A 12,066-nucleotide genomic window follows, 5' to 3' on the forward strand; every position below is an offset into this window, starting at 1 on the left:
AGTTTTGTTGCTGCCCCTGTAAGTTCAGCCTTAACTGCACAAGCCGCAAACGGGTAGAGTAGATCGTGTACAAGTTGATCGATTTTTCACGCCGTCAAAAATTACAAAGACTAGGGGACACTCGAAACTGCATGGAAATACTTTTAAAACTAATAAGAGGAAATATTTTTTCACTCAGAGAATAGTTAAGATCTGTAACGCATTGTCAGAGGTTATAGTAAAAGCGGATAGCGTAACTGGTTTGGACAAATTCTGGAGGAAAAGTCCATAGTCTGTTAAGATATGGGGGAAACCTCTGCTTGCCCTGGATTGGTAGTATGGAATTATACTGCTCTTTGGGTTTGGGCCAGGTACTAATGACCTGGATTGGCCGTGAGAACAGGCTACTGAGTTTGATGGACCATTGGTCTGACCCAGTAACACTATTCTTATGTTCTTATTTTAAAGAGTTTTAGGCTTGTGCAGATGAAGTTGGAGCTTGCAGGAATGGGGCAGGGACAAGAAAAGAACTTGCCAGGTCAGGAACATGAGTTCCCTTGTGGACGGGGACAAATTTGTCCCCATGTCATTCTCGAGTTGTGAGCTGAGCATTGAAGACCTGACAGGAACTGAACTGAGAACTTTCCACCTCACAGTGCACAAAACATACCACTCGAGTCACCCTTGAATGTATTTTTTATTTTTTTTTGTTTCGTTTTTTATATCACTGCAGCTATGAATTATTGGAGAGCCCATATTAACATCATAACATCGTGAGTACTGTCTTATTTATATAATGTCTTTTAATAGATTCATTTCACTTTGATCTTACTTTATCAACTGGGCCCATTTTTAAATTTAGGGATAAAGCACAGCATAGCCATAACAGGTGGTCAGTAACTGGATAAATAAGATGCACATGAAGGTTATGCATACACTTCCTGGCCCATGTGCATACATACTGTGCAACATGTCTACCTGTGGGGTGTTTGCAATAAATTACTGCTTATGCTATACCAATTGTCAACAAATTGTTCGTCTTGGTGCATCATATTCATTGCATGGGCATTTTACGAGATCAATCATAAGCCTATTTGTGAACCAAGTTTTATTAGTTTACAAGAGTCCCTTTTTTTTTCTTTTTAAACATGGCGATGTAGACTGAGACAAAGCTACATGAAGGAAGAAAAAGACAATGACTACTGATGAGGGAATATAGATAAGGAAGATAAAATTAATGTGAGTGTAATAGATAGGAAATCTGGGAACTCTCTTGGTTTGATGTAGAGCTCCTACTTCAGGTCACCAGAATTCTCTGCTTTCTGAGCAGTGCCAAAGTTTTGATCTTGATAGAATATTATTTGACTTTACATATCTTCATGAGGTCTTTTACAAAGACACCAAAACATACTGAATCAATATTTCCTATTTTCTTAGACTAGAGCTGGTAGAAGAAAATAATGTCTTATTATCCTCATCCATCGATTGCACGGTTCGTCTGTGGAGTATGAATGGAGAGTTCATAGGTAATTTTCAAAAGTAAAGAATAAGTTATAAGATATGCGATACACACTATTGTACCATTTCTATTAAAATGCAGTGTTTTATCATGCCATGATTATCTAGAGCAGTGGTTCTTAAACCTGTCCTGGGAAACCCCCAGCCAACTGAGTTTTCAAGATATCCCTAGTGAATTTGCATTTGCATGAGCAAGATTTGCCTATAACATAGGTAGTAGGCATGCAAATTTCTCTCATGCATATTCATTAGGGATATCTTGAAAACCCAACTGGCTGGGGGTCCTCCAGGACAGGCTTAAGAACTACTGCTCTAAAGCGCCAATACTTAGGGGTCCTTTTACTAAGGCATTCTAGCCATTTTAGCGTGCGCTAAAACGGCTAGTGCGCCTTAATAAAAGGACCCCTTAGTAGAGCATTTGAGCGCTACAGAAAATTGCTAATAGAAGTACTTACTCTTCACTGGACCAACCAAAAACTTGGAAATCATATTGGTGGCACCAGCTCAGTTGACTTTATGTTACATATGACTTGCAGTTTTATACCTTTAGACAAAAGATGTTGGTCTAATGATTTACAGTATATTGGACTCCACCGCTAAAAATATGTAGTTATTGCATTTCTAATTTATTTCAGTTAACATTATTTAAATTAAAAAAAAGCAGCTCCACCTGAAATGACATTTAGGGACATTTTCAAAAAACTATAGCATCCAGAAAAACAGCATAAATCAGCACTTGATGCCCTAATTGCCAGGATGTCCAAGTGCCAATTTTCAAAACTATCTTTGTGGATGTCTTGCCAGTCATTTTTCCCTCTTTTTCATCCAGAAGTAAAGGAGGGGCATGTTGTGGGCAGGCTTATACTTGGACATCTTGCAGCGATAATCAAGCATTTCCCAAGATATCCTGGATGGAACTTAAACTTTAGGAGGCAGATCTGTTGTAAACGCCTCTAAGAATCAAAAGGTTACCCAAACTGACCAGATGACCACTGGAGGAATACAGTAATGACCCCCCCCTCCACACACACACTCCCCCAGTGGTCACTGACTCCCTCCCACCCCAAAATTGAAATGAAACAGTACATGCCTGTCTCTAGAAAAGCAGCATCTAGTATGGGAAAGCCTAGCAGAGTATCATAAAGGTGTCGTAAATAAACTGGTGGAGGGCTAGTGAACCGTAGAGAAGACCCAGGCACAAACCCCTACATTTATGGTAGAAAGTGTGAGCCCACCAAAACTACTAAACTGCCATATAGGTGCCACCTGCAGCCATAAGGGTTATTGGGGTGGTAGGCAGGTGGGTATAGTAGGTTTAGGGGGAGCTTTGGAGGGCTCAGCATAAATTATAGGGGGGTTCAGGTGCGATGTATACCCTGCACCCTTTATGTGAAGTTCACAGCAATGCCCTCTAATGTGGCCCACTGCGCTGTTGGAAAGTCTGTGCGGCCAGTCCATTACAATGCTGGCCTTCCCACATCCAAATGGTCTGGATGTGGACGTTATGCACTTGGATGTTTCTCTGGTTGAAAATGGCAAATAAAGTTGGATATCCTATGTAAGGCTAGACATCCTGGCGGCCAAAGGTGTCTTAAGTAGACGATTTTCAAAAAACAATTGGTGGTTTTGCCGATTTCAGAAATGGCCACTTGCAGGAAACATCCAAAGGTAGACTTGTTAGCTCTCCTATTGAAAATGCCTCTCTCTGTTTCTGCCAGCAGTTTATATTTGACTATTGATAGGCTGTTAATGACAACCTTCTTGTATTGATGTTGGCGTTTTGCTATTTCAAGGGACATTTGGCCAGAGAGAACCCTGGGAAATTTTTACCCCTGCCTCCTGGAAGCACCCCATGGTTCCCTTTGAAATTCTGATTGACCCAGAAAGCATGCCTGTCCACCCAGTGCTGCAGAGCGATTCTTCGATTTTGCAGATCATCAACTCAGATCAAAAGGACACTTCAAAGGAAAAATCCAGTACAATGGTTTGTATACTGCTTACAACAGTGGCTTTCAAACCTTATTTCTCAGCATCCAGTGGAAGACTATATTATTGCTGTGGTCTGGAAAAATTCAAATTTAGGTTTTCATAAAGTGATGCTGTTTATAACCATTTCTCAGTGAGGGATAGCTGAATTAAACATTGATGTGAATTGTAAATTATATTACGTGTTAGAATAGATAATCAAACTGCAAGGATTTGCGCAGGTCCCTACCACTGCTTTCTTTGTGGATGAGATTGTGTACAAAGCAGGCGAGTGTGAGATTCTTGTTCATGCAGCAAAATAGTATTGCATAGTTACACATTTTGTTCATTATAATCAGCATTTATGTCTCACTTACCATTGCACAAAGAGGCAAGTTACAATAAAATTATTAGTAAAATTAATAAACAATACCGCACATAAACCACCTAATTCAGGCATATAAACAGGGAGGTCAAAGGAATGGACTAAAATCTCAAAGTGGCATGGGGGTCCTTTTACAAAGGTTAGGGTAGCCAGATTTTACTTACATAAAATCCGGACCCCCTAGACCTGCTCCCAGGCCCACCAGTTCTACCCATCCCTGCCCTGTTACGCTCCCAATCCCACCCTCGCCCTCCTTTTATTGGGCAGGAGGAAATCTGCACGTGCACAGATGCCATGCGATGAGATGTCACAGGCACATGCACGTGATGTCATTGCGAGGCAGCTATGCAATTGCAGATTTCCTCCTGCCCGATGCGGTTTAGAGGAGACTTTTCAAAACCTGGACAAAGTGCCGGAATTTGAAAAGCTGTCCGGATCCCCGGACATGTCCGAGGAAATCCAGATGTCTGGTAACCCTAATAAAGGTGCACTGCCAAGCAGTGCACGATAAATGCTGAGCCACCCATTCTATTCCTTTGAGCAGCTCAGTATTTAGCATGTACTGCTTGGCAGCACACCTTTGTAAAAGTTTCCAATAGACCAAGCTCTCTGCACTGTACACTCTTCAAGATATTCAGTTTTCAATCTAATGAAGGTATTCCTCTGAATACAAATTATATTAAAGTTAGGGGCATCTATGCTAGGGGCATGCATAGATGAGAGAAATATAAGGTATTACAAAGTTATAAAACACCAAAAAGCATAGCAAGCACCTCTGCCTTCATTATTGCATTTAAAACGTGATACTTTCTCACATCCAGATTTGCTTTCAGGTGGAAATGAACTATAGTCCAAGACTGCCTGAAATTATAATCACAGATGATGATATCAAGAAAGAACTTAGCAAGCGGTTTTACTCCCATGCTTTAGGCAGAAGGTAAGCCTGATGAAGGGCAGGTTTTGTGAAAAAGATATACCTCCTAATTTTAATAATGTTTTCTCATGTGACATGGAAGTGCTTTAAAGTGACACAAGTGAACCAGTCTACTAGCAAAGGGGCACTGCTATGTATTGCAATAAAGTGCAACAGGGTCCGATTCCCAGGTCAAGTTTCTCAAATCAGCCAGCACTGGCAATGGTGCAGAGGCTGTAAGTACAAAAATACTCCTTTCCCCCAGGGAAGCCCTCTTGGTGATTTGAAGTATGCAGTGCCTGAGAAGTTTGGAACCCTCTGCTCTGTTTTCTCCTTCTTTCTTAATTGTACCCACATGTACAACTTCTACAGTTCATCCTATCTAGGAAATTACATTTACGAGTTAATTTCTGAAATTATACTAACTAACTTATGTTAATGTTTTCTTTACGCAGGTTGCAACATGAAAGATACACACATTTAAACAAACCACCTAATCATGGAGGTCCAAGCACCTTTCATAAACTCCAGTATTTTGACATTTTCAATGGTCGAATCACCTGTGAAAAACCAAATGTGTCTGCTGTTGTTACAGACCCTTTTTTTTTGGAAAACTATTATAAGAACAAAAATGCAGCAAAAGTTAAGGAAAAATGAAGCCTTCAAATTCTGGTTACTTTTTACAACGTTCTAAATCAAGAAGGTAAACATTCTGATCAAATCATGCAGCAAAACACCACAAATATAGCAAAATAGATGACAGCAGATAAAGACTAATCAGCTTACTTGTCTTTCTGCTAATTGATGGGCACAAAATTCCACAAACCAACCCTAACTCCTCCACCATCCCTTTTGCCCAAGCTCTCAACCGTCTTCCAACTGCTGTCCTTTATATCTCTCACAGACATACCCAAACTGCCACAGTACACCTCTGCTTGTAGGTTCTTACAAACAAGAAGGACCTGCTGCAATTAAAATAAAGAATATTTTGCTGCAGTATTACAAAACCTTTTCTTGAAAGTCCAGCCAAAAGACAATATGCAATTTTTACAGCAATGACCATCGATTCAAGCACAATTCTAGCCACATGGGGGGAGGGAGGGGGGAATGCATCCTCCATAGTGAAAGCATGTAATTACGCCCAAAGGGTGGACCTATACCATTGCAGATGATCGATATGAATAATTTGGCAGACTGAATAAGCTAATCTTACTCTGCAAGGGATATATCCCAGACATTAGCCAGAGCAAACTTAACCTCTACAAAATATTGCTTCTTATCAATTTTTGCCATCTTCCTCTTTGGCTTTTACTAGTCATCTACTTAAATTAATATACAAGGCTTTCTCACACTTCTTACCACCACTAGGTGATTTCAGACAGCAACTAAAACTGAGGGAACCACTGGTTTATCTTGTATACTATAAGGAATCAAAATTAACCAGCTCCAGCTTTCTAATTAGAAATTTTATTTTCCTCTTGCATAAAATATATAAATCATACAGGAATATGCAGATATGCTAAATAATGTTCAAACTATTTAGCATTTCAAAGGAAACATAGAAATAGACGGCAGATAAGGGCCATGGCCCATCTAGTCTGCCCACCCTAATGTCCCTCCCCTACCTTTGCCCTGTGAATAGATCCCATGTGCTGATCCCATTTGGCCTTAAAATCAGGCACGCTGCTGGCCTCAATCACCTGTAGTGGAAGACTATTCCAGCAATCAACCACTCTTTCAGTGAAAAAGAATTTCCTGGAAGAACACAAGATGATCTGATGAAAGTTAAAGATTTCTAAATCACAAATATTAAGGATTATTTTAGAGCCACAGAAAAGGAGGATCTATAGCTGGTTCAATCACAATCTCCATTAAGTATTTTGTTGGATGATTTGGACTCAGATCTTCTGGAGGACAACACAGAAAAAGTAGCAAGTTCTGAATAATAACATGGACTTAGAGGAATTGATGGTGGGAATTAAACTGAGATAACAGCAACTAGAAGTGGTCTAATTTCTGATCTTAAATTTAATCCAGAAGATAACAGGGAACCAGTGATAATGAAGAAAGAAAGGTATAAGGCAATCAAAGTGCCCAGCAGATGATAGGAGACAAATGGAAGTACTGTATATAAACTGGGAATATAAACTGGGATTTTTGGGCCAAAAAATGGGAGTCCTGGTTTATATTCGGGCTAGCGCCCTCTCCCAGAATTATTGTAGGCCGCCGCCAGGCTCTGCACCGTGTCCCCCCTCCCTGCCCTTGTACTTCCTCTGCAGATCCCTGGTGGTCCAGAGGTGCAACGGGCAGGAGCGAGCTTTCTGCACTCCTACCCCGCTGCTAACCCGGTGGTGGCTGCCGTGAGATCAGGTTTCTTCAGCTGCTGAGCAGCACCGAGCAGGAGCGCACTTTGGCGCTCCTGCTCAACTCCCGTGAATTCTCCTACAAGCCCATGACCCAGTCTCTCTAGCACTATCAGCCCACTGGCTGCCCATAACTAAATGCTGCATTTTCAAAGGCCTAATGTTGGCATATAAATCTCTCTACAACATGATACCCAAATACTTCTCAGAGAAACTTCCTCTCTACACCCCAAAGAGAACATTATGCTCCCAAGCAGTGGCGTACCTAGGGTATGTGGCACCCGGGGCCCATCATTTTTTGACCCCCCCCCCATGGAAAAAAATATTTTTTGTAATGACCATGAAACGTAATAAATGGTCAGAATAGAACAGACAGTGAAAATTTTCTTATATTCCAAACATAACATAACATAAATTATGTCTGAATTGTCATGACATCAGAAGTACATATGGAGTAGTTGCAGGTGATGTTTGGGACAGTTCTGATTGTGTTAGTTCGGTTTTATGTGTTTTTTGAATAGAAAGGTTTTTATTTTTTTTTTAAGGTTTTGCAGTCTATGGTCGATGTCAATGGGTTGTAGAGTTGGGGGTCGAGTGTTGCAGCTCGAATGGCTAGGAGGTTGTCGAACAGTTTTTTTCTTTCGACGTTTTTGGTTGGAGGGTGTGTGAATGGTGCGTGAGTTCTTCTATGTCTGTTTGAGGTGGATTGAATTATTTAGCTGAAGAAATTAGTTACCCCCTCATCCCACACATATTAATTCTCTTCCATTATAAAAAAAACATTGATAAGTTCCCAGAAAAAAAATACATTAAAATAAAAAGTGAAAACAAAGGCCCCTACAGATGAGAATATAACATAAGAATAGCCTAACTGGGTCAGACCAATGGTCCATCATGCCCAGTAGCCCTTTCTCATGGTAGCCAATCCAGGACACTAATACCTGGTCAAACCCCAAAGAGTAGCAACATTCCATGCTACCGATCCAGGGCAAGCAGACACTTCCCCCATGTCTTAATAACAGATTATGGACTTTTCCTCCAGAAATTTGTCCAAATCTTTCTTAAAACCAGCTACACTATCTGCTTTTACCATAACTTCTGGCCACTTCATTTTTAAGTTTAGATCTTTCCTTTCAAACAGAGACCTTGCTAGATGTCAAATACAGCACAAGGTAACTTCACATGGACTTAGCTGTGCAGGAAATGTGAATCTCCTCATACATCCACCATATAGTGCAAAAATGTGCAAAGGTCTGTTTATTTCTTTCGATCACTACATAGCCTAATGCCACACAAGCAGTGCTGTACAAACATATTCTGTAGGTCAATGCTAAGGATAACAAAGTTTCCTTCCTTGGACCAGAAGGAGATACTGATAAACCACTGGAAGATATTCCAAAACAACACCCAAAGACCCACTCAGTGTGTGAACCAGTTGAGTGGAGTGGACTAACTGTGGGGTGGAAATGGGCCCGGAGTTTGCTCAGCAGAATTTCCCAGACCACCTCTTCCTCTCAACACATTGACACGCTGCCACCACCACCACTAGGAACACCTCACTGGGTAGGCCAGCTATGCTATAAACTTTATAAAACACATTATTATATTTTCTTATAAAGCACATATTTTAACTGAACTCTCTGACATCCTCAGCCTTTCCATTCACAAAAATAGAAGGAAGAAAAGTTCCCATTTCCTGCTGTCTCATGTCCCCGGCCTATACAATATTTTTTTTCTGCAGACCCTTCAAAAGTCTGACCAAATCCTCGTTTCACTTGCATTATAAAGTACTGAGGATGCCATCCCCAATCCCAGGTCCTAAAGTCTAAGACAGTAGCGCAAACTAATGCTGCCAGATTCAGGAAAAAAAAATTTCGATTCGATTCAGCCTATTGAATTGGTTTTTCAATTCGATTTTCCTGCCCAGTTGGGTGATTTTTTTCAAAACTCCTGGTGGGTTTTATAGCTTTTTCACCCCCTTTGGCTTCTCCTAACCACACTGGCGCTATGGTGTAAATAAAATAAAGAAACAAAAAGGACTTTTCCTCTCTCTGTTAAATCCTAGCTCACGTTTGCAGTCCAACACCAGCTCTGGCAGGATACACATTTCAAATCTGACATATTATAATCACAAAACAGAAAATAAAATTAATTTTTCTACCTTTTGTTGTCTGGTTATATTTCAAATCTTGTTGGTCCAAGGCTCTGGTTTTCTTCTGATAACTTGCTTGCCAGGGTCTCCTTCTTTCTTCTTTCTGCATGCTAACCATCCATCTGCCAACTCTGTCCTCCCTTTCCATTTCCCTTCCCTCCCCAGGAAGTCTGGTATCTTTCCTTTTTTTCATCTCCCTCCACAGATCCACCTTTTCTTAACTACCCTTTCATCCGGCATCTCTCCCTCTTTCCCCACCACCCCAGAGTCCACCATCTCTCCCTTTCTTTTCCCAATTACCCTTCTATCCAGTATCTCTATCCCTCCTCCACACCATCCCTTGTGTCCAATTTCTCTCCCTTTCTGTTCCTTCCCTCCCTAAATCCCATGGTCCATCATCTCTCTCCCTCTCCTCTATTTTCAGACCCATATTTCTTTCCCCCCCCCCCAAAGTTTGGCATATGCACGTCTCTTTGAACACCCCCTTCCCTCTGTGTACTTCTAAATAAGGGTCCCCCCCAAAGGCCTGTCCCCCCTTAAAGGTCTGCCTGTCCCCCCTTGAAGGCCTGCACCCCCCTTGAAGGCCTGTCCCCCCCCCTTGAAGGTCTGCACCCCCCGAAGGCCTGTCTCCCCCCCTTGAAGGCCTGCCTGCTTGTCCCCCCTTGAAGGCCTGCACCCTCTTGAAGGTTAGCACCCCCCCAAAGGCCTGACCCCCCTTGAAGGCCTGCCTGCCTGTCCCCCCTTAAAGGTCTGCCTGTCCCCCCTTGAAGGCCTGTCCCACCCCCTTGAAGGTCTGCACCCTCCTGAAGGCCTGCACCCCCCCGAAGGCCTGACCCCCCCTTGAAGGCCTGTCCCCTCCCTTGAAGGCCTGCACCCCCTCGAAGGCCTGTCCCCCCCCACTTGAAGGCCTGCCTGCCTGTCCCCTTGAAGGCCTGCACCCCCCTGAAGGCCTGTCCCCCCCCTTGAAGGCCTGTTCCCCCCCCTTGTAGGCCTGCCTGCCTGTCATCCCCTTGAAGGCCTGTCCCCCCCTTGAAGCCCTGCACCCCCCCGAAGGCCTGCACCCCCCCTTGAAGGCCTGCCTGCCTGTCACCCCCCTCCCCCTTGAAAGCCTGCCTGCCTGCCCGCCCGCCCCACCCCGAAGGACCGTTCGCCCCCCTGGCCTCCCCGCACTACCTATGAAGCAGCCGCAGCAGGATCGCGACGTCAGCTATCCCTGCGCTGCTTAGGAGCTGCTTCTTGCGACATCAGAGGAGGGACGGGACCGCGGCGCAGGAAGCAGCGCCCAAGCAGCTCAGGGATTGCTGACGTCGCGATCCTGCTGCGGGCTGCTTCATAGGTGTGCTGGAAGGTCAGTGGGGCGAGCGGTCCTTCGGGCGTCGGGGGGGACTGAGCGGCAAGGTCGGGAACACCCCCTCAGGGCTGGCACCCGGGGCGGACCGCCCCCCCCGCTCCCCCCCTTGGTACGCCACTGCTCCCAAGATGAAATATGCCTACATATACCAGACAGCCTGGAAATGATCCTATTCCTATTTCTCACCAAACCTCTGGAACAGCCTATTTCTTCATATCAGAACCCTTAAAGGACTTCTTAATTTTAGAAAAGCGTAAAAACCTACCTTTTTGCCTAGTCACTTCCTCAATCCTTCACCAGCATCAGTAAGTAATCCTATATGAAGATATACATTAGAGAATGACACGGTGGCGGTTTACCCGCGGCCACCGCATTTTAGCCGCGGGTCACCCGCCGAAAACGGGGAAGAAAACTAGCAGTCGCTGCGGCGACGGGGACAAGGCCATTCACCGGCCGCAGGGCGGTGAATGGTCTCGTCTCCACAGTGAGGTATCAAGGATCGCGCGGTCCCCGCAGCCACCGCCCGCCCGCCCGTAGCATTTAGCCAGCTCCCTCCCTCCACCTCACCTTAAATTTCAAGTTTTCCGGCTTCCTTTTTTCCAAGCCGCACGTGTTCAAAAATCCGTGCACGCGCGGCTGCGCGAGTCAATCAATCTTCTCCTCTGACGCAACCGGAAACAGGAAGTTGCAGGAGAGGAGAAGTTTGATTGACTCGCGCAGCCGCGCGTGCACGGATTTTTGAACACGTGCGGCTCGGAAAAAAGGAAGCCGGAAAACTCGAAATTTAAGGTGAGGTGGAGGAGGGAGCTGGCTAAATGCACGGCTTTTTGAACGCGTGCGGCTAGGGAAAAAGAAAGCCGGCAAACTCGGAACGAATATAAGGTGAGGTGGAGGGAGGGTGGGGGCTGCTGGACCATTCTTCATTACTTTGCCATACTAATTCCATTCTATGTTAGGTGCCACGGACTCAGATTCGAGTCCTAGCGATGATGAGTTAAAGATCCCAAAAGAAGCCAACTTCTAAATCCAGTGGTTAGAGCTACACTACACTCCTTGTGACCCTGGGCAAGTCACTTAATCCCTATTGCTTCTGACACAATGGGCAGTTCCAAAGACCAAGACTGGCCAGTGTCAAAGACAGGATGCTGAGCTTGATAGACCCTTAGTCACTGTTTTTAGTGATCAACAAAGTTCTATGTTTCTATAATCACCCTAATTCTGTTATCATTGGACTAGATATTCAAAATGATTTAAATGGCCAGGACAGGCTCCTGGCTGTTCAAATCATCTGTCCAGGGCTAACCAGGCATTTTCAATCTTCATGTTCAGCCCAAATGGTGTCACACAATTCAGCAAAAATACCCAATGTTGTTCCTCATAATTTAAATATTGCTCATAGAAGGAACAACATTGGGTATTTTTGCAAATGGAAGTTGGAGG

The 12,066-nt window shown here is 43.9% G+C and overlaps 1 protein-coding gene across 1 annotated transcript in view; it reads left to right on the forward strand.

Moving 5' to 3' along the window:
• LOC117362997 (WD repeat-containing protein on Y chromosome-like) overlaps positions 1-7,495 on the forward strand; it is an 88,415-nt gene extending 80,920 nt beyond the window's left edge. Inside the window, exons 26-30 of the mRNA XM_033950115.1 lie at positions 713-752; positions 1,417-1,505; positions 3,291-3,481; positions 4,681-4,784; positions 5,216-7,495. Of these exons, the coding sequence (XP_033806006.1) occupies positions 713-752; positions 1,417-1,505; positions 3,291-3,481; positions 4,681-4,784; positions 5,216-5,417 (626 nt within the window). The 3' untranslated portion in view covers positions 5,418-7,495. The remainder of the gene's footprint in view (positions 1-712; positions 753-1,416; positions 1,506-3,290; positions 3,482-4,680; positions 4,785-5,215) is intronic.
• The last annotated feature ends 4,571 nt before the right edge of the window (positions 7,496-12,066 follow it).

The sequence above is a fragment of the Geotrypetes seraphini genome, chromosome 6 (assembly GCF_902459505.1).
Source record: "Geotrypetes seraphini chromosome 6, aGeoSer1.1, whole genome shotgun sequence".
Taxonomy (NCBI): Eukaryota; Metazoa; Chordata; class Amphibia; order Gymnophiona; family Dermophiidae; genus Geotrypetes; species Geotrypetes seraphini.